Genomic DNA, 26,405 nt, shown 5'->3' with positions numbered 1-26,405 from the left:
ACAACCTTCTGTGAATTCAACTAACGCAGTATATAGGTTGATATCTGTAAACCATCCATGGGACCCTGCACATTATTTCGCGTTTTATGTTCTTTTTTATCTCAAAAATCTCAACTTATAAGTCCTCTATCTGTCATCATACAGACATGATATTCATTGACATACTAATCTGGTCTTTTGAGATGAAAATGGGATAGGATTGTATGTCACTTAGCAACTCTGCTCCGTTCAAGGCTGTTGATGTAGGCAGAGCAAGCAGGGGAGACTACAAATCTGGGAGATGGGCCAGGGGCAGTTGGTTGAGGAGGAAGAGAGAAGAGCAAATTGGAACATTTTATTTACTTTCCACATCAGCATTCAAACCTGAACCCCTCCAGAAACTCTTCTGAGAGAGATTGCACACGCGGCACTATCCTTCGTCGGCCAGTCGTGCGGGCTGACTAATGCGTGGTTAGGGCATGCAGTTGTGTCTCTCTGAAAGTACCGCTGTCTTTTCAAAGATTCTGCAGCCGTACCACTCATTTGCAAAGCAGTTTTCCCAGCAATCAGGCTTTTCCTGTGTGTCTTGTTCTTTAAGGAGTCTCTGCAGATTTATTGCAATTTGGTTGTGAATCTTCTCCGCTTCTGCTTATGGGCTTCCTCATTAGCATATCCCCAAATTCCTTTACAGTGTGTACTCCAAGCACTGCTAAGCAGTTCTGTCCGTGGCATAACGCAGATCGTGGGGAGAAACCTAAATGCTCTTGATGCTGACCACGCTGGGGGGAAGGACGGGGACAGACTCTGGGGACAAGGAGAGAGAGGCAAGGTTCAAGGGGCAGAAGAGGCCAGGTGCCTGGGATAAATCTTTGAAGTTCCCAGGATAAATGAGTCTGTGTCAGTTGGTGTCCAGACAGCAGCAATAGTGGAGTAGCCCCCCCCCCCCCCCCCCGCCTTGAACCTCCTGATTGTGGTCAGAAGCCGAGCCCCAGGGGCATTTGGACCTGGAGGGAGCATTTCATCCTCTAATGTTGCACTCAACAAAGCCAAGTCTAGCTTAGAGAGGGGGGAAGGCCAAAAGCCCTGGTCCTAGTCATTTTCCCCAACTACCACGTGATCCTTCAAATCTAAGTGACAAACTGCAGTTACCATTTAAACCAAACAACATCTTTCTCCTCTGACTTAAAGGAAACAGTGTGTGGTTAATTTGTTAAACATTTTCAACAACTGTATTGCCTAATCATTTATTTCCCACCTGTGCTTGGCCTTCCCTCCAAAACTGGGAATACCTCTTCTATGGACTTGGTCGGTTGAAAGTATTCTAAAACTTTTATGATTTGGCAAGAAATTTCTGCAGCAGAAGCATTTCTGTGCAGGAGTCAGATCCTAGCAAGGCCCTCATCTAGGGAGTACGTATCCAGGAGATTTGCCAGATTTAACCGGGAGTTTATCAAGGGGCAGACAAAGCTAACTGCCATTGTGCTCACATACCTAATAAAATACTGTGTTACTCAACAAATGATCAAACTATGTTAATCTCTTTGAAGTTTGCTTTTGAATAACTATCCCAATTAAAGCAGGCTATAGAAAAATGTATTTCAGATAAACAATTAAGTTAATTAATACTGTGGTGATGGCAAATATTATCAGTGATTACTATTGATCTTTTAATATGTGCCAAGCACTTCATCATCGGGTTATCACATTTAATCATTGCAACAACCCTGTGAGGTTGATGTCATTATTTCTCCTTTGAGAGATGAGAAAAAGAGCTTTGTAGAATTAACAAGGAAATAAGCCTAAGTTAGTAGTGGCAGTTTTTAGTTTTGAGTCAGATTTGTTTGGGTGGATCAGAGGCTTTGTTCCTAATCATTAGCTAGAACCAAATGCAGCTACTAAAAGTCCATGGCACAAAGAATATTGCCTGACCCAAGTTCAGATCCTGTAGGACAGCCAGTGAGACAACCTTTGAGCCTACTTTTCAGCAGTGACAGGAGTAGGAGCATCAGAGGCTCTCACAGGCATTCTCCATCCTTCTCTAGATCACAGCTGACTGGCCCAACGGAGGACATATCCAGCCAGCTGTACGGCAGTTGCCTGACCAAATCCAAAATTTGGCACACCCACTGTCCCCTGGATCATCTGCTCTCACTGTCTTCCCTCATCATATAGACATTGCGTTTATGTTGGCTTTGATAGCTCACCATTTTCCCTCCTCCTGCAACATTAGAACTTCAAGGAAACAGCTTGGAAGTCTGGCCATTCCTATAGCATGCTTCTTGTCAATCTGAGGGTCACTTTCTGGTGAGTTAACTGAAAGGCAGGCTGTCAGTAATGACACAGTCAGTCATGACACAGTTTCAGAAACACAGATTGCCATGACCCCTCCAAGCCTTATCCTCAGAGCCCAGAAGCCTTACGCCTGGAACTGGACAGCATAGTTTTTACTCCTTCACTTCCTGGGATCCTTCCCTGCCTGTCCCACTAGTGAGCTAATATATAGGAAGGTAACTAAGACAGAAATGCTTATAGTTTTTTTAATGTCTATAAAAACTTTTCAAAATATATCTTTCAGAAGTTCAGTGAAATATCTGGGGCAAGGGAGGGGAGTGTATATCTCAATTCTATTTTCAACCGAAGAGTGAGTTTGCAGTTCATTCTAAAGTTACTCTCCTTAAATTACCAAAGGTGTCTTCTTTGCTTGGCAGCCCAGCATTTTATTGCATGTATTTTATACATTAAGTTTTGCAATCCTTTATAATTCTGGAGAATAACACAATAACAGCTTATACCACTTGGTAGTTAAATGAACCATAGGACATCTTCCATTCTGTATGGAAAGTGGGATTAATACAGAGTTCAGAGCAATTGACTTGTAGCTCATTCAATCATTTACAGTGTACTCATTATACCTTTCATCTTTTGGAGAAGGGCAGAAATGAAAGTGCCTTTACATGCAGCCCTAAAGGAAGGTATGGGCCATTTCTCATTGTGATTATGCCTTTCTTAAAATGGTGCATGTGGAGGAGGGGACAAGACTATTATAATCTAAAACACATACAAATGCCATAAGCATAAACACACCCATATCTCTTAATATCATCAAAACTGGGTATGTGTGAAACTTGTGTGTACTTTGCTAAAAATGATTTTCTGCTTGAGAAAGATTCTGGAGAGGAGCATGAGATGGCTGGTGAAAGAATGAATATAGACTTATGTTAGAGATCCTAACCTAAAAACAAGATAAAGTTAGGCCCTTTTCTTATTGAATTAAAAGGAATCTGAGACTCTTTTACCTTTACAAGACCTCCTATGCAGAGAAGACCCCTCCAGCTTCACAGTGATTCACAAAATCATATTAACATAGATACTTAGAAGCAACCAGAAAAACTGATTTAAGAAATTATAGCACATCTCCCTGAAGCACAGGGGTCAAAGCTTATTAAAAAAAAAAAAAAAAAAAAAAAAAACCATGATAGAAGACTTCCACTTCAGGAATATGGGGTAGATATGCTTTTCCCTATTCCTACCAGTAAGAACAACTAAAGATCCTGAACATTATACGTAAAACAAATACAAGACTCTGGAAAGTGGAATGAAAAGGACTGACCACCAAGAGACATGCAGACTTGAGGAATGACATGATAGATTTTTATTTTCTCATACATCCTACACTCTTTGCAAAGAAGCTAGTAACCCAGAAACACTAACATGTGTCAACAAAACAGCCCCAACAAAAGCGAAAGGACAAGGAAAGAGGAAACCTAGTAAAATGGAAAATCCTTACACAATAATCATTCTACTCTAGCCAAACATCACAGAAAAAAAACATGGTGATCCAATACTCACCCATGTCAGCAACGGCCAGGTAAGTAGTTAGACTCCTGCCCTCACTAGGCTTATAGCAAGGTGTCCCAGTCTTCCCACTCTAACAGAGTAGTGGCAGAAAAGACCAGATATGGAACCTGGATTTCATCTCCACTGGGTAGTAAGGCACCACTTCCCCTCCTTCCCCCTGCTGGTGTGGTATCAGAGGAGGCCTGGCAGAGAGTCAGGATTTTTGCCATGTACCAACAATTATGAGCCTGCCTCTTCAACATGATGTCAGTGGAGGCCACAAGACAAGCACTAATAAGGTATCGCTGCCCCTTCCAGCTAGGGAGGTATCAATGAAAACCTTGTGAGGAACGTGAATGCTCATCCTCACCCAGAAATAATGAGGAGTCAATAAAGGCTGAATGGGGAACCTGAATTTCCATACCCACCTGTAACAAGGCAGTGCCCTTTCCATCCTCTGCCAGAGCAGTGTCAGGAAAATCTAGCTAAATAAAAAGGTTTAAATAAGATCCAGAATCTCATGTCATAATGCCCAAAATGTCCAGATTTCAAATGAAATCACTCATCATACCAGGACCCGGGAAGATCTCAAACTGAATGAAGAAAGATGATAAAAAAATTCTAACACAGAAATGATAGAGATATTAGAATTATCTAACAAAGATTTTAAAGCAGCCGTCATAAGAAATGTTTTAATGAGCAGTTACAAACACTTTAAAACAAATGAAAAAAAAAATGAGTCTCCACAAAGACATAGAAAGGTTCAGCAGATAATAGAAGATATAAAAAGAACCAAATAAAAATTTTAGAACTGAAAAATACTGAAATAAAAACTGGAATTAAAAAGAAAACCTCAGTGGATGTAAAATATGATACCAAATATCTGAAATGTGGAGGGGAGAGAAGTAAAGAATCAGTTTAAAATTAAGTGACAATTAGCTTAATATGGACTGCTATATGCAGACAATGTTATATATACATCGAATGGTAACCACAAATCAAAAAACAGTAATAGATATGCAAAAATAATAAGAATCAAGTACATCACTAAAGAAAACCAGCAAACCATGAAAGAGAGAGAGAAGAAAGAATCACAGAAAAAGAACAAAAACAACCACAAAACAAGTAACAGAATGGCAATAAATATGAGTCTATCAATAATTAGTTTGAATGTAAATGGAATAATCACTCCAATCAAAAGACATAAGGTGACAGAGTGGATTTAAAAAAGACCCATCTGCATGCTGCCTACATGAGATTCTTTTCAGACCTAAAGACACCTGCAGATTGAAAGTGAGGGGATGGAGAAACATTTATCATGCAAATGGATGTCAAAAGAAAGCCAGAGTAGCGTTACTTATATCAGACAAAATAGACTTTAAAACTAATATTTGAAAAGAGACAAATTACTATGACTGTATAATAATAACGGGGACATTCCAACAAGAAGATATAACAATTGTAAATATTTATACATCCAAAATGGGAGCACCCAAATATATAAAACAGTTAATAACAAACATAAAGAAACTACTTGATGGTAATACAATAATAGTAAGGGACTTTAAAGACCCCACGTACAACAATGGACAGATCATCCAAACAGAAAATCAACAAGACAACAGTGACTTTGAATGACAGACTAGACCAGATGGATTTAACAGATAAATTCAGAACATTCCATCCTACAACAGCAGAATACACACATTCTTTTCAAGTGTACATGGGACAGGCAGAGGGAGAGGGAGAGGGAGAGAAGCAGGCTCCTTGCAAGGAGCCCAATGCAGGACCCTATCCTGGGTCTCCAGGATCACACCCCGAGCCGAAGACAGCGCCAAACCTCTGGGCCACCCGGGCTGCCCTCTACCAATATTTAAGGAAGAACTACTACCTATTCTTCTCAAACTATTTCAAAAAATAGAACAAAGTTCATTCTATGAAGCCAGTATCACCCTGATACCAAAATCAGATAAAGGCACCACACGCGCGCACACACACACACACAAATACAAGCCATTATCTCTGATGAACATAGAAGCAAAAATCCTCAGCAAAACACTAGCAAACTGAATACAACAATACATTTTTAAAAAAATCATTCACTACAATCAAGTGGAATTTATTCCTGGGATACAAGGGTAGTGCAATATTCACAAATCAACTTGATATATCACATCAATAAGAAAAAGGATAAAAATTATTTGATCATTTCAATAGATGTACAAACGTATTTGACAAAGTATAACATCCACTAATGATAACAGCTCTCAACAAAGTAAGTTTAGGGGCACCTGGGTGGCTCATTTGGTTTAGCATCTGGGTCTCGGTTTTGGTTCAGGTCATGATCTCAGATCATGCATCCAGCTCCGTGCAGAGCATGAAGCCTGCTTAAGATTCTCTCTCCCTCCACCCTTCCCCTCCCCCTCCCGACTTATGCTCTCTCTTTCTTTCCCTCTCTCTCTCTCTTTCTCTCTCTCTCTCTCAAAAAAGAAAGAAGTAGGTTTAGAGGGAACACACCTCAACATAATAAAGGCCATATATGAAAAACCCACAGCTACCATCATCATTAATGGGGAAAAACTGAGAGCTTTCCCCCTAATATCAGGAACAAGACAAAGATGTCCACTCTTCACCACTTTTATTCAACATAGTACTGGAAGTCTGAGCCACAGCAACAAAAAGACAACTAAAAGAAATAAAAGGCATCCATACTGGTAAGGAAGAAGTAAAACTGCCACTATTTGCAGATGTCATGATGCTATATGTGAAAAACCCAAAAGCCTTTACCAAAAAAACTATTAGAACAGACAAATGAATTCAGTAAAGTTACAGGATACAAAATAAATGTACAGAAATCTGTTACATTTCTATACACTAATAATAAAGAACAGAAAGAGAAATTAAGAAACAACCCCATTTACAATTGCACCAAAAATAATAAGATACCTAGGAATAAACCTAACCAAAGAAGTGAAAACTATATTCTGTATTCTGAGAACTATGAAACATTGATGAAAGAAATTGAAGAGGATACAAAGAAACGGAAAGACATTCCATGCTCATGGATTGGAAGAACAAATATTGTTAATAAGTGTATACTACTCAAACCAAACTACACATTTAATGCAATCCCTATCAAAATACCACGAACATTTTTCACAGAGCTAAAACAAACAAGCCTAAAATTTAAATGGAACTACAAAAGGTGCCAAATAGCCAAGGCAATTTTGAAAAAGAAAAGCAAAGGTGGAGACATCACAATTTTGGACTTCAAGTTATATTACAAAGCTGTAGTGATCAAAACAGTATGGTACTGGCAGAAAAATGGACACATAACTCAACAGAACAGAATAGAAAACCCAAAATAAACACATATTTATATAATCAATTAAACTTTGGCAAAGCAGGAAAGAATATCCAATGAGAATAAGATCATCTCTTCAACAAATGGTATTGAGAAAACTGGACAGATACATGAAAAAGAACGAAAATTGGCCACTTTCTTACACCCTATGCAAAAATAAACAAAATATATTAAAGACCTAAATGTGAAACCTGAAACCATAAAAATCCTAGAAGAGAGCACAGGCAGGAATCTCTCTGACCATTGACCATAGCAGCATATTTCTAAAATATGTCTCCTGAGGGAAGGGAAATAAAATCAAAGATAAATTATTGGGACTACATACATAAAACCTTCTGTACAGCAAAGGAAACAATCAACAAAACTAAAAGGCAACCTACTAAATGGGAAAAGATATTTGCCAGTGACTTATCTGATAAAGGGTTAGTATCCAAAATATATAAAGAACTGATACAACTCAATACCCAAAAAGCAAATAATCCAATTTAAGATGAGCAGAAGACATAAACAGACATTTCTCCAAAGAAGGCATCCACATGGCCAACGGACCAACAGACACATGAAAAGATGCTTAACATCACTCATCGTCAGGGAAATGCAAATTAGAACTCCAGTGAGCTATCACCTCATACCTGTCAGAATGGCTAAGATAAAAAACACAAGAAACAAGTGCTGGCAAGGAAGTGGAGAAAAAAGAACACTTGTGCACTGTTGGTGGGAATCCAAACTGGTGCAGCCACTGTGGAAAATAGTATGGAGTTTCCTCCAAAAATTAAAAAAACAGAACTACCCTACAATCCAGGAATAGCACTACTGTTACCTAGAAAACACAAAAGCACTAATTCAAAGGGATACATGTACCCTGATGTTCATTGCAGCATTATTTATAATAGCCAAACTATGGAGGCAGCCCAAATGTTCATCAAGTGATAATTGGACAAAGGAGAGGATATGTATGTGTATGCACACACAAACGTGCACACGCGTGCGCACACACACACAGTGGAATATCATTCAGCCATAAAAAGAATGAAATCTTAAAAAAAAATAAAGAATGAAATTTTGCCATTTCCAATGACATACATGGAGCTAGAGAGTATGTTGTTAAGTGAAATAAGTTAGAGAAAGACTAATACCTATGATTTCATGCCTATGTGAAATTTAAGGAGCAAAACAAACAAGCAAAGGTTGGGGCTGGGGAGAGAGAGACGGCCAAGAAACAGACTCTTTAACTATAGAGAACAAACTGATGGCTACCAAAGGGGAGGTGGCGGGGTGGGATGGGGGAAATAGGTTATGGGGATTAAGGACTGCACTTGTATTGTTGAGCACTGGGTGATATATGGAAGTATCGAATCACTACACCTGCAACTATTGTAGCACTGAATCATAACTATACTGGAAGTAAAATAAAAACTTAAAAACTCAGTGGAGGATCTCAATGACAGAAAGAAGGGGACAGAGGAAAGAATCAGTAAAATGAAGACAGGAAAATAGAAATTACCCATTCTAAAAAACACCAGTGGGCCCTAATAAAGATATGTGCCCTGGTTCTTATGTCTCTGTCTCTCTCTGTCTCTTTCTGTACCCTGCCTCGACTTCCCCATGTGGTCGTTGAGGCATGCTATGTACTTCCTCCAGGACTTATGAACAGCATACTTCTCTATTTCAGTTTCTCTTGTGTTATTTTGTTAAACTGCATGCAGAAATCTTCCAGCCTTTTGTGGTTTTAACTGGGTATTTTATATGATTCTATTTTCTTTCCTTTCTTAGTATATCAGTTATATTTCTCTCTCTCTCTCTCTTTTTTTTTTTTTACCTTTTTTTACTGGTTGTCCTAGAGTTTACAATATATATTGACAACAAATCCAAGTCCACTTTCAAATGGATACCACTACACCACTACACAAGTAGTGTGAGTACCTTATTAAAAAAATAATCTTATTTTTCATATCTGTATCATTGCTCTCATTCATTTTATTTATATATATAAGCATATATATGTATATGTATATATACATATGTATACACACACACACACACACACACACATTCTAGGCCATAAAACCCACCTTAAAATTTAAAATAATAGAAATCATTCAGTGTCTGCTCTCAGGCCATGATGGAATTAGATTAGAATCAATAACAAAAAAATAACTAGAGAATCTCAAAATACATAGAGGTTAAACAATATACATCTATATAATATATATATGGGTCAAATAAGAAATCTCAAGAGAAATTTAAAAATATTTTAAACCAAATGAAAATAAAAACACAACTGACCAAATTCATGTGACATAGTGAAAGTAGTGCTGAAAGGGAGATTTGTAGCATTTGAATGTAAACATTGGAAAAGATCTAAAATCGATCATCTTACTTTCATTGTAAGAAACTAGGAAAAAAGAACAAATTAAGTCCAAAGTAAGCATAATAAAATAAATATTAAGAATTAGAGCCGAAATCAATAAAAGTGAAAACAGGAAATCCATTGGGAAAATCAACTAAACCAAAACTGGTTCTCTGAGATCAATAAAATCAGTAAGCCTCTAGCCAACTAACCAAGGAAAAAACAAAACAAAACCAGAAGACACAGATTACTAATAATCAGAAATTAAAGAGGGAACATCACTAATAGATCCCATGGAAATTAAAAGAGGATACTGTGAACAAATGCTATGCCCACAAATTTGATAACCTAGATGAAATAATCCAATTCCTTGAAAGACATAATCTGCCAAAGCTCACTGAAGAAGAAATAGATAATCTGAATAGGCCTGTCTATTAAGGGAATTAAATCAATAATTAATAACTTCCTAAATATATGCAGAGCAAATATTTAAATGAAGGAATATATGTGGAGCAAATTATAAATGGGGGAAGATAAAGACATATTAAGGAAAGTAAGGCATCTCCAATTGAACATAAAGTGAAGAAAAAAGCAAACTGAAAATTTTGTCTACTGGTGCCTGCATTTTATGCTCAATTGAAGTGTATCTATATATATAGATATTTATATAATTTTATATTATATATTGAAATATATATTAATACCTAGAGCAACTACTAAAATTTCTATACAAAATAATGTGCCATGGGGCAACCCAGGTGGCTCAGTGGTTTAATGCCACCTTCGGCCCGGGGTGTGATCCTGGAGACCCAGGATCGAGTCCCATGTCAGGCTCCCTGCATGGAGCCTGCTTCTCCCTCTGCCTGTGTCTTTGCCTCTCTCTGTCTCTCTCTCTGTCTCTCTCTCTCCCCCCTCTGTCCTTCATGAATAGATAAAATCTTTAAAAAAATAAAATGAAATAAAATGATGTGCCAGAAACACTAGACAAATTAAAATGGAATTCTAAAAAATGTCTCAGTATCCCTAGGAAGGTTAAAAAAAAAAAAAAAAAACAAAGAGAGAACAAAAAGAAAAAAAATAAAATGATGAAGGCTTTACATAGCAATAATTAAATGTAAATGGTCTAAATACACTTATTGAAGGACAGAGATTGGCAAAATGAATTTAGAACCATGATTCAACAATATGCTGTTTACAAACTCATCGAATATAATGACATAGGCAGGCTAAAAATCAAAGGATGGAAATCACACAGACATTAATATAAAGAAGACAGTAGTGGCTATATTAACGCCAGAGGGACTGCAAAGGAGAGAAAATTACTGGAGACAGAAATATTATATAATGATTTAAAAAAAATCAATCCACCACGAAGACATACCAATGTATATATACCAAACAGGGCTGCAAAAGATGTGAAACAAAAATTTATAGGACTTAAAGGAAAAATAGACAAGTCTGCAGTTATAGTTGGGGATTTTAACTGCTCTCCCTTGATAATTGAAAGAGCAACTAATTAAAAAAGTCAGCAAATATATATAGAACTCCATAATACCATCAACCAAGAGTACCTAACTCACATTTATAGAACATCTATCCAACAACAGCAAAATACACATTCTTTTCAAGTGCCCATGGATTATATATCAAAATAAACTATATCATGGGCCATAAACAAGCCTCCACAATTTTTTTAAAACTGAAATCATAAGCAATGTTTTCTTCAACTAACTTCAATGGAACCAACATTAGGAAGATAACAAGAACATCTCTAAATATTTGGATAATTCATGGATCAAAAAGAAATCTCAAGGAAAATTAAAAACTACAGTGAACTGAGTGAAAATGAAAATACAACATACCAAAATTTGGTGGACACAGCCAAAGTGGCACTAAAAGTTAAGTGTGTAACATTAAATGTATATAGTATAATAGAAAAAATATCAAGTCAATTATTGAAGTCTTATCTCAAGAACATTAAAAAAAAAAGCAACATAAACCCAAAGCAAGTGCAAAGAAGGAAATAATAAAAAGCAAACTAAAAATTGATGAAAATAAAAACAGAAAAAAAAATAGAGAAAGTCAATTAAACAAAGCACTGGTTCTTTGAACAGATAAATAAAATCTGCAAAGCTCCAATAAGACTAATGAAGAAAAACAGAGAAGACACAAATCACCAATATCAGGAATGGAATGGGATATCACTATAGATCCTGCAGATATCAAAAGGATAAAAGGGGATATTATGATCAACTCTACACGTATAAATTTGACACTTAGGTAAAATGTATTAATTCCTCAAAAGACACAAACCAGTACAACTCACCCAATATGAAATCATTTCAGTTATCCTATAACTATGAAGAAAATTTAATTCATAGTTTAAAACTCCCAAAAGAGTAATCTCCAAGCCCAGCTGATTTGATGTAAATTCTATACAATCTCTTTCAAAGAATGCAAGAGGAAGAAACACTCTTCAATTCAAATTATAAAGTTAGTATTATCTTGATAACAAACAAGACAAAAACAGTACCGAAAAATGCAAATTAATGTCCCTTATGAATATAGATGCAAAAATCCTGAAAATCTTAACAAATAGAATTCAGCAATATGCAAAAAGAATTATAAACCATCACCAAGAGAGTTCATTCCAGAGATGCAAGCCTGAATATTTGAAATTCGATGTAATCTTCCAAATTAACAGGATACAAAAGAAAAATCACATGATCCTATCAATTGATGCAGAAAAAGCAGTCAACAAAATTTAACACCTATTCATGACAAAAACTCTTAGAAAATTAGGGATAGAGAAGAACCTCCTCAGCTTGTTAAACAGCAACTACCAAAATCTTACAGCTAACATTATACTTAATACTCAAAGACTGAAGTCGTTTTCCCCAAGATCAGAAACAAGGCAAGGGTGTCAGCTTTTACCACTCTTATTTGACCTTATACTGGAAATTCTAACCACTGCCAAGAGGCAAGAAAAGGAAAAAATAAAAGGCATAGAGATCAGAAAAGAAGAAACAGAACTTCTCCTATTTGCAGATGGCATGATTGTCTACATAAAAAAATATCCCAAGGAATCTACAAAATGATGATGATAATAGAAATAATAATAGTAAGTGGTAGTAGTATTGAATTCAGCAAGGTTGCAAGGCACAAGATAAATGTGCAAAACTCAATTATATTACTATATACTAGCAGTGATCAAGGACACTGAAATTTAAAATACAGATACCATTTATAATTGTTCCAAAAAAATAAAATGCCTTGTTATGAATCTGACAACACATGTACAGAACTTGAATGCTAAAAACTACAAAACAATAAGGAAAGAAATCAAAGATCTAAATAAATGGTGGGATATACCGTGTTCATAAATTTGAAGATTCAGTGTATTATGGATACCAGTCTCTCAAAATTGATATACAGGCTTAATGAAATTGCTATTAAAATTCCAGGAAGATTTTTCACACATGAAAACAAGACCATTCTAAAAAGTATATGGAAAGACAAAGAATACAGAGTAGCTAAAACCCTTTTAAAAAGAATGAGAGGGGAAGGATCAGTCTACTTAACTTCAAGACTTTATTAGACTTTATTACGTACAACAATCAAGACTTTGTGGTCTCAGAAATAAACCCAAATAAATATGTTCAAATGATGTTTTATAAAGAAGCCAAAAGTAATTTAATGAAGGAAAGATAGCCTCTTCAACAAAGGGTGCTGGAGCCTTTGGACACACGTAGGCACACACACACACACACACACACACACACCATCCTGACTTAAGTATCACTCTTTATTCAAAAGCTGGCTAAAACTGTAAAATACAAAAGTATAAAACTTTTAGAAAAAGATAGATGAAAATCTCTGGGATTTTAGTCTTTGCAAATAATTTTTAAACTTGATACCAAAAGCATGATCCATAAAAGTCTAATTGGCAAATTAGACTTCAAAATTAAAAACTTTTGCTTTGTAAAAGATTCTGTTGCAAAGGATGAAAAGACAAGTTACAAGGCAAGAAAAAAAAATATTTGCAGACAACAAACCCACAAAGGACTAATATTGAGATAATATGAAAACTCTGAAAAATCAACAGTAAAAAATGCAGTTAAACCAATTTGAAGGTGGACAAAAGACATGAACAGGCATTTCACCAAAGAGAATGGCAAGTAAACAGATTAAAAGATATTGAACATCACTGGCCCCTAGGGAAACACAAATTAAAACCACAATGAAATAAATCACTGCAAACCCATCAAATAGCTAAAATAAAAAATAGCGGCAACAATAAATGCTGGTGAGAATCCCTCGTGTGTTGCCAATGGGAATATAAAATGATTCAGCCACAGTTGTTTTGAGGAGGGGTGGGTTTGTTTGTTTGTTGGTTTGTTTTTTACAGAGAGAAAGAGCATGGGGGGAGGGAAGGGGCAGAGGGAGAGGGAGAGAGAAAATCTTAAGCAGAGTCCACGCCCAGCATGGAGCCAGATGCAGAGCTCAGTCTCACCACCCATGAGATCATGACCTGAGCTGAAATCAAGAACTGGATGCTCAACTGACCAAGCCGCTCAGGGGCCCCGACAGTTTTTTTATAAAACGAAATAGCCATCTACCACATGACCTAACAATTTATACTCCTGGTCATTTGTTCCAGAGAAACGAAGTCTTATGGCCACACAAATACCTGTACACAACTGTTTATGGCAATTTAATTCATAAAAGCCCCCAGATCAGAAATAATCTGGAAGGGCTAATTCACCCTTCAAGGGGTGAATCATTAAACAAACTGTGGCACTCGGAATACTGCTGAGCTGTGAAAAGGGACAAGCTATTGATACAACAACCTGAATAACACACCAGAAACTATCCACTGCATGTTTCCATGTACACAACCTTCTTAAAATGACAAAATCGTACAAATGGACAATACATTTGTGGTTGTCAGGGCTTCGGGGATGAGGAAACTAGAGAAAGATGGGTGCAGCTGGAAAAGGGCAACATGTGAGGTCTTTGGGGTAATGGAGCTGTTCCCTTCTTGACCGTATCAGTGTCAATATCCTGGCTGTAGTCTACGGTTGTGCAGGCTGTTACCATTCGGGCAAACGGAGAGTACACGGATCCTTCTTGTATTGCTTCTCACTGATGCATGTGAATCCATACTTATCCCAAAATAAAAGTTTTAAAAATACATATTTAAACCCTCAGATAAATTATGCCATTAGATATCGAAAAAAAAAACTTTTTAAAAAAACCATGATACGTGGTTTCCCTGACAAAGTGATAGCAAGATTTTGTAATTGTTCTTTAACTCTATGCTAAATGTAACAAAAAATATTATCAATAGGAGAGTTTTCGATCAAGAGCTGGCAATACAGTTTAGCAGGAAGTTGTTTTTGCACATTTTGTAGCTTCTCAGGGGTAGGCGCCTCATATTTTCATGTTGGACTCCTATGATTACCACAGTGAATAAAATACCGAATTCACTTAAATGAGAAAGGAAAAATGTGGGGCTCGTTTGTCTGCTTGAATGCAGGCCAAAAGCTAAAGGAAACTGATATATTATGAATAACAGAAACAACTTGGTTTCAGAAACTAAGTTTATTTTAGAAATTAATTTCAAGCCTGTTTGAAAACAATTGTCATTCTAATAAGAATTAAAATTCAAACCATTTTGGATGATAAATATTTAAAAACATTTGGTCTGGAAACTGAATGGAACAGAGCAAAGAAACTGTTATCAAATCCACCGTGGTGAAGTGAAATGTCTGTATTGCCGAGAGGATTTGGGTCCATACTGCTAATCTCTAGAAACACATTCTCATTCTGTAACCACCATCATAGTCATATAAACATGATATTTATTCCTGAAGAATGTGATTCTTATTTCATCTACATTTTTTCTTATTAGTCATCTTTAAAAGCTTTACTCAAAAATCCTTTGAGAAGCCAATTTCTAAGGCATGAGCATATGCAAACAAACCACTATAAACATACCTAATCCCGTCTCTGTGATCCAGGCTACATGAAATCCAATAGGAAGTCCCAGTTCAAGTCTTCCCAGGGTAATTTATCCACGCTTTCGTGTTTGAGGTCAACTTCTTCTTGCTGCCATCATTGGGAAGATGCCACCTCGGTTCCCACAGTACCTAAACTGGGCAGGCTTAGCATGAACGAGCAGGAAAAGTGGATTTTAGAAAGCATCAGCCACATTTGAGGGGAAAATTCGAACTTCATTGAGCTTCCATTCACTTTATGGCTTCCATTCACTAACTGATCATCTTGCAGTTCCTGGAGGCTGGAAGCTCCAAGATCAAAGTGTCCATGGGTTGGTTCCTTCTGAGAACCACGAGTTCTCATCAGTTACATGCCTCTCTGGCTTCCAGTGGTTTGTTGGCAATTTTTATCTTCTTTGGCTTATAGGAATATCACCCAAATCTCTGCCTCTGTCCACACATGGCACTCCCTGTGTGCCTACCCAAATTTCCCCTTTTTATTAGAACACCAATCATTTGGACTAGAGCCCACCCTAATGACTTCATTTTAACTTGGCTACCTCTGTAAATAAGGTTACATTCTGACGTATTGAGCGTCAAGTCTTCAACGAATGAATTTTGAGAGAACACAACTCAACCCAGTAGTGTTTGATTTTAATGGACTTTGGAAGGAAAAAGGCCACCCAAATCTTCACAGCACTTCTCATTCCCCCTCCACCACATCTGAACGGCTCCCCTTTCACAGCTCTACTGGGCGACTCCTTTTGTATAGTCCCTTATTGTTATTATCTCTCACTTGCTTTGCAGATATTGAACTTCTTGTCATTTCTTTCCTTCCAACTACTACCCTAAAATTCAGTTTCTTTCTCAGCAACACCTTTGGTCTCATGGCCAGCTCTCACACAATAAATGGAAGGCAGTGATGTTGCTTTCACTATGCCTTCAATTACCACATGAGAATAGGTTGGATTTCTGTGCAAATGAAGTCACAGTCAGCAGCACAAAATGATGGAGAGTTCATAGCAATCCTCCTTCACATGAAAGCTCTTAAATGAACAGAGTATCACCTGACCCAAGGGCATCCCTATACTTTCCACCTATACAGAAGATACAAACCAATTTAAAGTAAAAGATTATTGGAGTAAGTACTCAAGTACCTTTTAGCATGGCCTATATTTAAAGTGATTATGAGTGGTTGGGTGTGGGAAAACATATTATTTTTACCTATGAAAATGTTGCATTTTATCCTGCAATCCAGTAGAAAATCATAAGTCTTGATATGCTAAAACATATATATATAAAATCATTAACTTAAAAGAAATATTCTAGAGCCACTGCATAATCTTGTGCAGTTATAAGATGGAAAGGAAATGAGCGCACTGTGAACTACCTTCTGCTATTAAGCTAATCCGTAAAAGGGGCCCTGTGCATGCAAGATACAATTCTGATACATCTAGAGAAGAAAATATAGGCCTTTTTAGAGATGATAATCTTATAAATGGGATACAGGGGAGACTCAAGAATCCCAGTATCTATGAGTGTTTATATTAACCAGTTCAGTACATCTCAGTATATAAAAAACTACAACAGTAAAAGTTGTTGAATCCCTGTCATTTCCATAATGCTCCTTCATGCGGTACGGCCAAATTGCAATCTGCCCTCCTTCCATGGAGCCCATTTCTGTTGAATGAATCCAGATCAATTGGAGGGGATTTTAAAATTTTATCAAATCCAACATCCAGCTCACACATGACTCACAAATATTTCATGCTCTCCAAAAGAGTCACCTAATGTTTGATTTCCAATCTCTGTGGTGGGGGTTGCCATACCTCACCCTAAATTTCCTTTCATTTTTATACACTTGTGAAAAAACAGTTATACCTAATATCTACTTTGTCACCCATTTGATGACTCATTCTGTTATTCATTGACTCAACAACTATTTATTAAGTACTTACTATGAAACTATGAAGCCACCAGGCACTACACAATGTACTGCTATTTGAATCTTCATGGATGGCTACACCATTTATCAAGAGCTTTTCACAAACATCAAACCATTTAAACCTCACAAAAAACCCCGTCAAGTAGGCTGTGATCATCACTATTAATTTGTTATTTATACTAGAGATGAGAAAAATTAAAGGTCAGTAGTGAAGTCTGCATGACTAGTGGAAGACTTGAGAAACAAACTCACTCCCTACTTGTGGATAGCACTCTTTCCCTGGATTAGCCAACACTAAACAAACCCATCACCCCTTCCCCCATAACAACCTTGATATACTTCAACACCACAGACTCCTCTTATGATCCCTTCTTCATATTAAAGACCTCCAGATCCTTCAGCTTTTCTTCATACAGTTTGGAGTCAGACCCTTGGCATACCCAGAACCAAACATGATAGCCCAGATGTGGTATGACACGAGCAGAGAAGGGATAAAATTCTTTGTCTCCTTTGAGACACATTTTACTGAAAGGGCTTTTTTTTCATATTTTTATTGAGATACAATGGACATACAACATTATATTAGTTTCAGGTGTACAACATAATTATATTCATATATACTGCCAAATGATCACCACACTAAGTCCAGTTAACATCCATTGCCACACGTAGTTACAAGTTTTTTCCTGTGAGGACTTCTAAGATTGAATCTCTTATCAATTTTCAAATATACAGTGTACCATATCATCAACTCTAGTCCTATAGCCACCATGCCGTATAGCACATCCCCATGACTTATTTCATCACTAGAAGTTTGTACCTTTTGACCACCTTGTCCACCTCCTTGTCCACCTCCCCCGCACCCCTGCACGTCTGACGATCACCCGCCTGTTCTCCATATCTATGAGCTTGGTTGTCTTTCTCTTATTCCACTTAACACAATGCCTTCAAGTTCCATTCCTGCTGTTGCAAATGACAAGATTTATTTCTTTTTCTGGCTGAATAATATTCCTCTGTGTGTATGTGTGTGTGTAAGACATTTTCTTCATTCATCCATCAGTGAACACTCCGCTTGCTTCCATGAGACAGACACATTGTTCTCTGTAATCCGCTTAGTTTCTAGGGCAGCACCCAGAGAATACTGTTGATTCATACTGAACTCGCAACTAGTATGTGCCGTCAGAAACTCTTCTCTCCTTTCTCTGCCCCCTCCTAATTCTGTCTCTTATATAGTGGAATTTTGAAATTCCTACCTACTCACAAGCCTTTAATGTATGGCAACTACAATTAGCTGAGTTACTGAGGCAGCATCCCTCCCAGAGTAGAGGTCAAAAAACGTAGTGTCTATTAATGATGTTTTATCTTTTTATTCTACCTCACCTTTGTATTTTTTCTTTTAGTTATGGTTTGTCTTTTCCTGTTTACTGCGCATACATTTCCAGATTCAAGTATTACTGCTACTATTAAATAATAGTGATTCAGACTTACGCATACTTCACATAAATTGTTTAATTTAATCTTATCGGACCCTGTGAAGCAATTGATAGAAAAAGAAACTTAGGTTTTTAAGAAGTTAAATAAAATTGCACAAAGTCACACAACTTCTAAGAAAATGCTGGAATTCCCAACCAGATATATCTGACTTCAGTACTATGTCTCTGTGATAATCACTTTTTTACTCTGAATAACTGAAGCATCATTTTGGTTTTTCTTCAGCACTTTTTCACTGCTGAAATGCTTTTCATGTGGTAGGCTTCAAAATGGTGGGCTGTTTTTTTTTTTCTTAATTTCTTAAGTTTTGTTTCATTCTGGCTTTTATTATACATCCAGTTTTAATTAACTTCTCATTATGTGACCTTTTTTTCTATTTTTTTCATATTTGGCACTAATCAAACTCATTTCTTTTCCCTAAAACTGTTCATCTCATTGTATTTCTTATCTCATTAAAAATCATCATTATCTCAAGTTAGAAACTTCACAGTCATTCCTAATCTTGCCTGCCTTCTTGTCCCAACACAGAAATTTTCATCAAGTCTATAGTCTACTTCCTAAATATCTCTTAAGTTCTTGATTCAGGCCCTCATAACATCCTCCATATCCTAGTACACTGGTCCCCTGATTGATCGATTCACCTGCCTCTAGTTTCCCTGGCTGCATTCCATTCCGCATAATGGTACCAGATTTACTTACTAACCCCATGGTTAAACACTTTTCCACTTTTTATAAGCTGACCCCAATCAATATTTCCTGCTGTATGTATCTCTACTCCCAGTTCCTTGATCACATCTATGCCCTAAGAAACTTAACCCTATCAAGTAGCCCATGTTCTTTCACAACTCTGCTCTTATGGATGACCTTCCTCTGGAATGCACTTCCTGTTCTGGCAAAGAGCCACCTCCTATGTCTAGCAATGCATGTCCACATTCCTTCAAATAGAATTCACTGTTCTGACATTTTTGCCAATAGAACTTTTTGTATATTATTCTAATATAGACAGTTATGCTTTACTGCAACCATGTTTTCATTAAACCTCTCCTACGTGAATATCAGTTCCTCATAAACAAATATCTGATATTTTTGCTTATCACCCTATCATGGTGCCAAGTACAGTAAATGGTCAATAAATCTTTGCATGAAACAACAAATGTGCTCCCTTTGAAATCTAAGCTGATTAGAAATTTTCCTGTCATATAAGTTGGTCTGTTGAGTTACCTCCACATTTCTAACTCGTTGGCATTATTTGATTTCGTACTGTTAAAGTCTTAATTTTGAGATCTCCTATTACTACTTCTCAGGCTGCCTTCTCTTTTAGAGTTCCACAGTTCTGAACTTCATTCTGAACTTCTTGAATCTACACTAAATCACGACTGACAGATTTTTGTGTATAAGATTTAAAGGTCCTGAGAAACTAGTTGATAATAACTTCCTTAATCTTTGATGTGGACTATGAATGATAGCCATACGATAGGTGAGAATCTGGCCTCTCACTGAGACCTTCAGTCCCCTTGGTCCTCTCACATCCCAAAATTCTCTGCAAGCTCATTTGTTCTGATGTCCGTAGCTCTGAAAAGCCAAGTCAGCATTGGCACATAGATACATAAAAAAATGCCATCTGCCCATTTTGCAAATGGGAAAATTAGACCCAGAATGACCAGCTAGACTATCTGGTATAGTTAAGCAAGTAGATTCTGTGCTGAAAAGAAAAACTCTAATAAGTCCTCTGCTCCAAAAACTGGCTCATTTCCCTTCCTTACATGCTTACATATTTCTTTGTGTTTTATTTCCCTAAGGGCTTTATAGAAATTTCTATCGTTCGCAATCTGTTCTTCTTAGTTATATGAATCTATTTTTCTCTTCAACTAGCATTTTTCTTTCCTTGACTTAAAAAAAGAAAATAAAGAACCAGCTTTACTAAAAACATGTTGCAGCTCTCCTACACTTCAGAAAGTATAGAAGCTAAAATGGACTTACTTTACTGCATAGTGTGTCATTCACTTAATGGTATAATCTAAGGGAATAACCTCTCATTTGAGAAATGTGAGGACTCATGTAAGATTGGACTAACTTAGATCTGATGTGAGTACAAGTCATGGAATTTTTTTTGGCTTGGTGTGTCCTTGGAAATTATCCAGGCAAACCCTTTCTTCACCAAAGGTCAATTAAGCTAAGCCCAGAAAGGCCAAATGACTTTTCTGGGGTCACAGATCAAAGTTATCTGGGGCCACAAACAGAACTCAACACTCCTGACTCTCTTTATCCAGTGCCCTTTCTACCTCAGTCCACTTGGAGTACAGAGGTCACACCTTGTAAGTACCTTGCCTGGAGACTCTCAAAGCTGAATGATGACAATAGAATGATGGCAAATGAAAGTGGTAATTATTTAATTTGTAAGAGAAAAGAAAGCCTTCTGGTATGTTGCATACCAGGCATCCCTGGGAATGTGGAAAAACAAGTTGGTTTCTGATGTCTTCAGCTCTATTACCAGAGAGGAGGATTACTGAGGGGCTACGGTATCCTAGATGCTGGAAATGGTGGACGACATTGACCTAGTTCCTGCCTTATAGACCTTAAAATCCAGATGGAAAGACAGATATTAAATAAATCATTATAAACAATTAGGTAAGAAAAAAAATTTACAATTTGCAAAGAGATAAATGGGCTGCTATGGGAACATATATGTTACTGAGAGACCCAATGTGGTCTGGATTGTCAAGGAAGATGTCCCTGAGGCACTGGTGTTGAACCTGAAATTCAGGGGAAATCTAAGGGTTCCTGAAGGAGTACTCCGTCGCATGGCATGTCATTAGGAAGACCCAGGGTACAGAGAACACGGCCCTGCTGTGCTCTGATAAGACAGATGTCCTACACACTGAGGCAAATGAGTGATAGGAGACAGGATCAGAGATGCAAGTGAAACCAGACCACTCAGAGCCGTGTAGGCCATGTGAAGGGCTTGGGAATCCATTTAGGTATTTTCAGCGAGGAAAAAAATGTGACCAGATTTACATTTTAAAAAGTTCATTCCAGGGCACCTGGGTGGCTCAATGGTTGAGCATCTGCCTTTGGTTCAGGTTGTGATCCCGGGGTCCCCGGATCGAGTCCCATATCGGGCTCCCCATAGGGAGCCTGCTTCTCCCTCTGCCTGTGTCTCTGCCTCTCTCTGTGTCTCTCATGAATAAATAAATAAATAAATGAAATCTATCTATCAATCAATCATTCCAGTACCATTAGGAGAACAGGTTGAAAGGACAGCATGTGACCAGGGAGGCGGTAAACACCTAGGCCGGGGTAAGACAAGCAGGTAGTGTACTCCAGCTCCATTTAGCAAGTACTCTCGGTTCCAACCAGGCATCCTATGTTTCTTCTTTGTCTTTTTAAAAAATTATTTATTTATAAAAATAAATTTATAATAATATATAATAATAATAATAATAATATAATTTAGATCATGACCTAAGGTGAAGGCAGATGCTCAACTGCTGAGCCACCCAGGTGCCCCTCTTCTTTGTCTTTTTTAATGAAAGGCAACCCAGTTAGTCAAGGCGGCTCTTAACAAATACAATTTAAACAGGAAAAAAGACAGGAGCCACCTAATGGATATTTTAAACCAATTAACATTGAAAGAAGCTTTTTTTTGGTAACGTTAAGATTGTGATTTTGAACTGTATTTGGACTAATTGCAAACATTCTAATTGTAAAGAGCTTTGATTTAAATGATACATTTCCAGTGCAAAAACACGAGTGAGTCATCAACTCAGCTACTGAAGTAACGGTAAAGTGCCATCCATTGTGTTTGTTCTGATTGTGCTCTGTGTTAATTTTTTATTTATGATTTTGGTGCAGGTTGGATAGTACCGATGTATGGAGTACATAGAATAATCCACTGGTTTCATGACAGCCCCCCTCAAAAATATCCTGTCAAATTGTTTTGATGACTGCTGCAATGATCAGACATCATAAACAACAATGTGTTTGGGGAGAAATTAACCTGAAGTAATTTTAGGTTTTCAAAAAGAATTGTTTTCCCACAAATAAATTACCTTATTTTCTTAAGGAAACCAATGGACAATTTACATCACCTGGTGTGATAAAAGACCCGAGCATAACATATAGATGAGTGCTACCATTTATTATTCTCTTTTTGACAATCTGAATTATCTTTTGGATATTACCCCGAATGAATAAGTGATTTAAAAGTAGAACTCAAAATTGGAAAATTAGAGTTTAAGTGCTTTTATCTTAAGTGGATATGTTCGTGTACCTTGAATAATAAGTGCTCTAGCTTCGAGCTAACTTTATGACAATGGGCTCTTCAGTCAGTGACTTTAGGCTAATACAATATGCAGGTGCTGGGAGTCAGGGCTGAGGAGGAATTATTGTGCCTACAGACTCTTCATGAGAGCCCAACTCAGCATATACGTACGTAAGCTGCTCTCGTTCTTTAGTAGAATAAAAGAGTGACAAATAGTACAACACATTCAACCAACCGTCACTGAATAATTGTAAGTTTTCTTTGCAGAAAGACTAATAGTTTATTTTTAAGAATGATTGTTGTGCGTGTCATTACTTTATCTCATTCCCTGGGGTGTGGCATTTTTTAAGAAAATGTATTTCCCCAAAATTTTGTCTTGGTTTAAAGGAGAAATGGTTCTTTGCTAAGACAACGTGTAATGTTCATTTTTCTCCCGAATGCCAGAAACTCTGGCTTTGTTTGTTTCCAAAGGCATCCTTTTTCACTGTTTACCTCTGTTTGAAACCCCTGGTTTTACTGACCATTGAAGTCGGCGGGTGATGCTATTCCCGCACTTACTACCCGGCGCAGAGGGCCCGGCGGTGAGCGGGCTCGGCAGGCCTGCCTCGAGTCCCTAAAACAAGGGACCCTGAAACGGAAGCCCCAAAGGAGGGAGGCTTTTATGTTCACTCGTTTCCATCTCTGCCAATTCCGTCCAACACGGACCTGTCCAACGCCTTGTAATTTTAAATACCTCACCATTTCCCCAATTCCACAAAGCCTGGAAAAACAGCAGCAACCCTTGTCCAATCTGTTTATTTCTCCTAGGTTGGACGAATTGAGGACTTCCTATACCAATTAGAGGACAGTTTCTTAAAAACTAAAAAACTGAGAACTGCTCGAAGGCAAAAAACAAAACTGAAGCGGCTTCAGACAGTGCAGCCAAGCTAGTCCCTGGGGGCCGGGCTGCCACCCCGAGGTCCCAGAGGAAGGGGCAGTGGCCGCCCGAAGCCTCAGGTGACAATCCAAGAGCAAAGGCCTCTGGCCCAAGGCCCAGGGCGCACGGCCTGGGCTCCGTGTTACAAAGGGCTTGCACACTTCACTCATCTTGACTGGCAGCAATAAATGTTCTCAACAAGTTTGACTTGACTCCTGTTCAAATGTGACTTAACGTAGCTCAACAGCTCATAAAATAACCAGCGCTGCCTCTTTCACCTGCTTTGTTCTTTCAAACTCTACTAACCTTTACCAGGTTTCCCCAAGTCTGCTTATAATAGTCATGCATATTCATGCATACCATCAAGAATTATTCACATGCCGTGGATAGATAGGGACAAACAATAGACATGCAAATTTAAAAATTATACAACTCATAATATACTTTCTCAGCCCTTATGGAGATAAGTCATATGTGGTACAGCCGATATGATAGTTGAGCTGTCTCATTAAAATCTCTATTTTTTCCCCTAAAATCTCTACCTTTTATATTCCCCTCTCCTTAAATGTACCACTCAACACAAACACACATATGTGACAAGGCCGTGAGTCAAAAGCCATCACTCAAGACCTCCGCTGACACCAACAAGGGGATTTGAAGATAGGGTAAGAAGGAAGAACTCAGACACAGAGTAAAATAAACAGGAAATCAGATTTTTTTAAAAATAAAATCTGGGGGAAAATGGCCAGGATCTCAGAGAACACTGATAAAAACATGAAAAGGAAAAAAAGAGAATAAAATATTCAGTGCTGAAGTTTTCATTATATAGTAAGTTGTAAAGGCATCAATTAATAATTTAATCTTAAATATATGTTAGATTTCTGTGCTCATAATTATACAAGGTATAAATATTTTTAAATTCTGAAATAAAATAGGACTTTGGTTTTCCCAAGGGACCATCTTACCTTGATCAAGTAGTCCCTTCTTTTCTACCCCACTCCAGAGAATTCCATCACGGCTATCACCTTCCCTCAAGCTAGTTGCTAATGTAATTGTAGGCATTTAAAGACCGTGGAGGTTAAGAAAACTCCTTTTTGATTTAAACTCACACTGGCGTCGCACCTCAGTTCTATCCTCATAAGCACTAGAAAATAATTTCTTTCTATAGCACCTTGGGTCTAGCCAAATGCGGGAGCCTAAGGTAAATGGCTCAGACTCCCTCTGACCTTCTCTGCTCTTATCACTTCTCACCATTGTTAGAATTTCCCATTTAAAAAAAAAAAATTCTTGGGACATCTGGGTGGCTCAGTGGCTGAGCATCTGCCTTCGGCTCAGGGTCCTGGGATCGAGTCCCACATCAGGCTCCCCTGAGGGAGCCTGCTTCTCCCTCTGCCTGTGTCTTTGCCTCTCTCTCTCTCTCTCTCTCTCTCTGTGTCTCTCATGAATAAATCTTTAAAAAAAATTATCATAACAAGCTTCTAGGAAACGAAGCTTGTTAGTTTTGCATTTTGACTTTAGTGTTAAAATTTTATTTTCCAAAAAGATTTCTATGTCCTGTAACTGTTTTTAGTGGAGATAGAATCTTAGCACTGCCTGTTTGTTTACTCAGATGTTTTTCTCTGGAAAATGTATTGATATTCAATAAGTGATCAATTGCTTTATCTTAGTTTTTTGAAGATTACAATTCTCTCATTCCACAGTACCTGAAGATTATATTTGAAAATAATATAACTGCGATTACTAGATTACAGCTTCACTGCTTGATCACTTTCCCCACATCCAATGCTAAATGTGCATTGGTTATTTGGGCCGGTGCTTGGTTAGGTGCTTGGTTTGGCTGGCGCTTGGTTTGGGAAAGAAGTTCTAGTCAGTCTTAGGAAGGATGATATATAATGGAAATCCAAAGCTTTCAAAAGAAACTTCTTTCTGGAAAAAAGAGAATCAATTTTCATAGTTTTCAATAAGGTATCAAACCTTTAGAATTTTAATAGGTTCCACAGCATTGTCCATAGGAATGAATTTTGCTGGTGGTCTCCACTTTCTACGTTAATATCAAGAGCCTTGAAGGGATCCCTGGGTGGTGCAGCAGTTTGGCGCCTGCCTTTGGCCCAGGGCGCGATCCTGGAGACCCGGGATCGAATCCCACGTCGGGCTCCCGGTGCATGGAGCCTGCTTCTCCCTCTGCCTGTGTCTCTGCCTCTCTCTCTCTCTCTCTCTCTGACTATCATAAATAAATAAATTTTTTTTAAAAAAAGAGTCTTGA

The 26,405-nt window shown here is 37.6% G+C and overlaps 1 protein-coding gene across 1 annotated transcript in view; it reads left to right on the top strand.

Moving 5' to 3' along the window:
• SPATA16 (spermatogenesis associated 16) overlaps positions 1–24,170 on the top strand; it is a 195,259-nt gene extending 171,089 nt beyond the window's left edge. The window contains exon 10 of the mRNA XM_055308435.1: positions 24,034–24,170. Coding sequence (XP_055164410.1) covers positions 24,034–24,156 — 123 coding nt within the window. The 3' untranslated portion in view covers positions 24,157–24,170. The remainder of the gene's footprint in view (positions 1–24,033) is intronic.
• The last annotated feature ends 2,235 nt before the right edge of the window (positions 24,171–26,405 follow it).

This window comes from Nyctereutes procyonoides, unplaced genomic scaffold (assembly GCF_905146905.1).
Source record: "Nyctereutes procyonoides isolate TBG_1078 unplaced genomic scaffold, NYPRO_anot_genome, whole genome shotgun sequence".
Classification (NCBI taxonomy): Eukaryota; Metazoa; Chordata; class Mammalia; order Carnivora; family Canidae; genus Nyctereutes; species Nyctereutes procyonoides.
The sequence above is the reverse complement of the archived record's forward strand: the minus strand, read 5'-3'. Positions and strand labels throughout refer to the sequence as shown.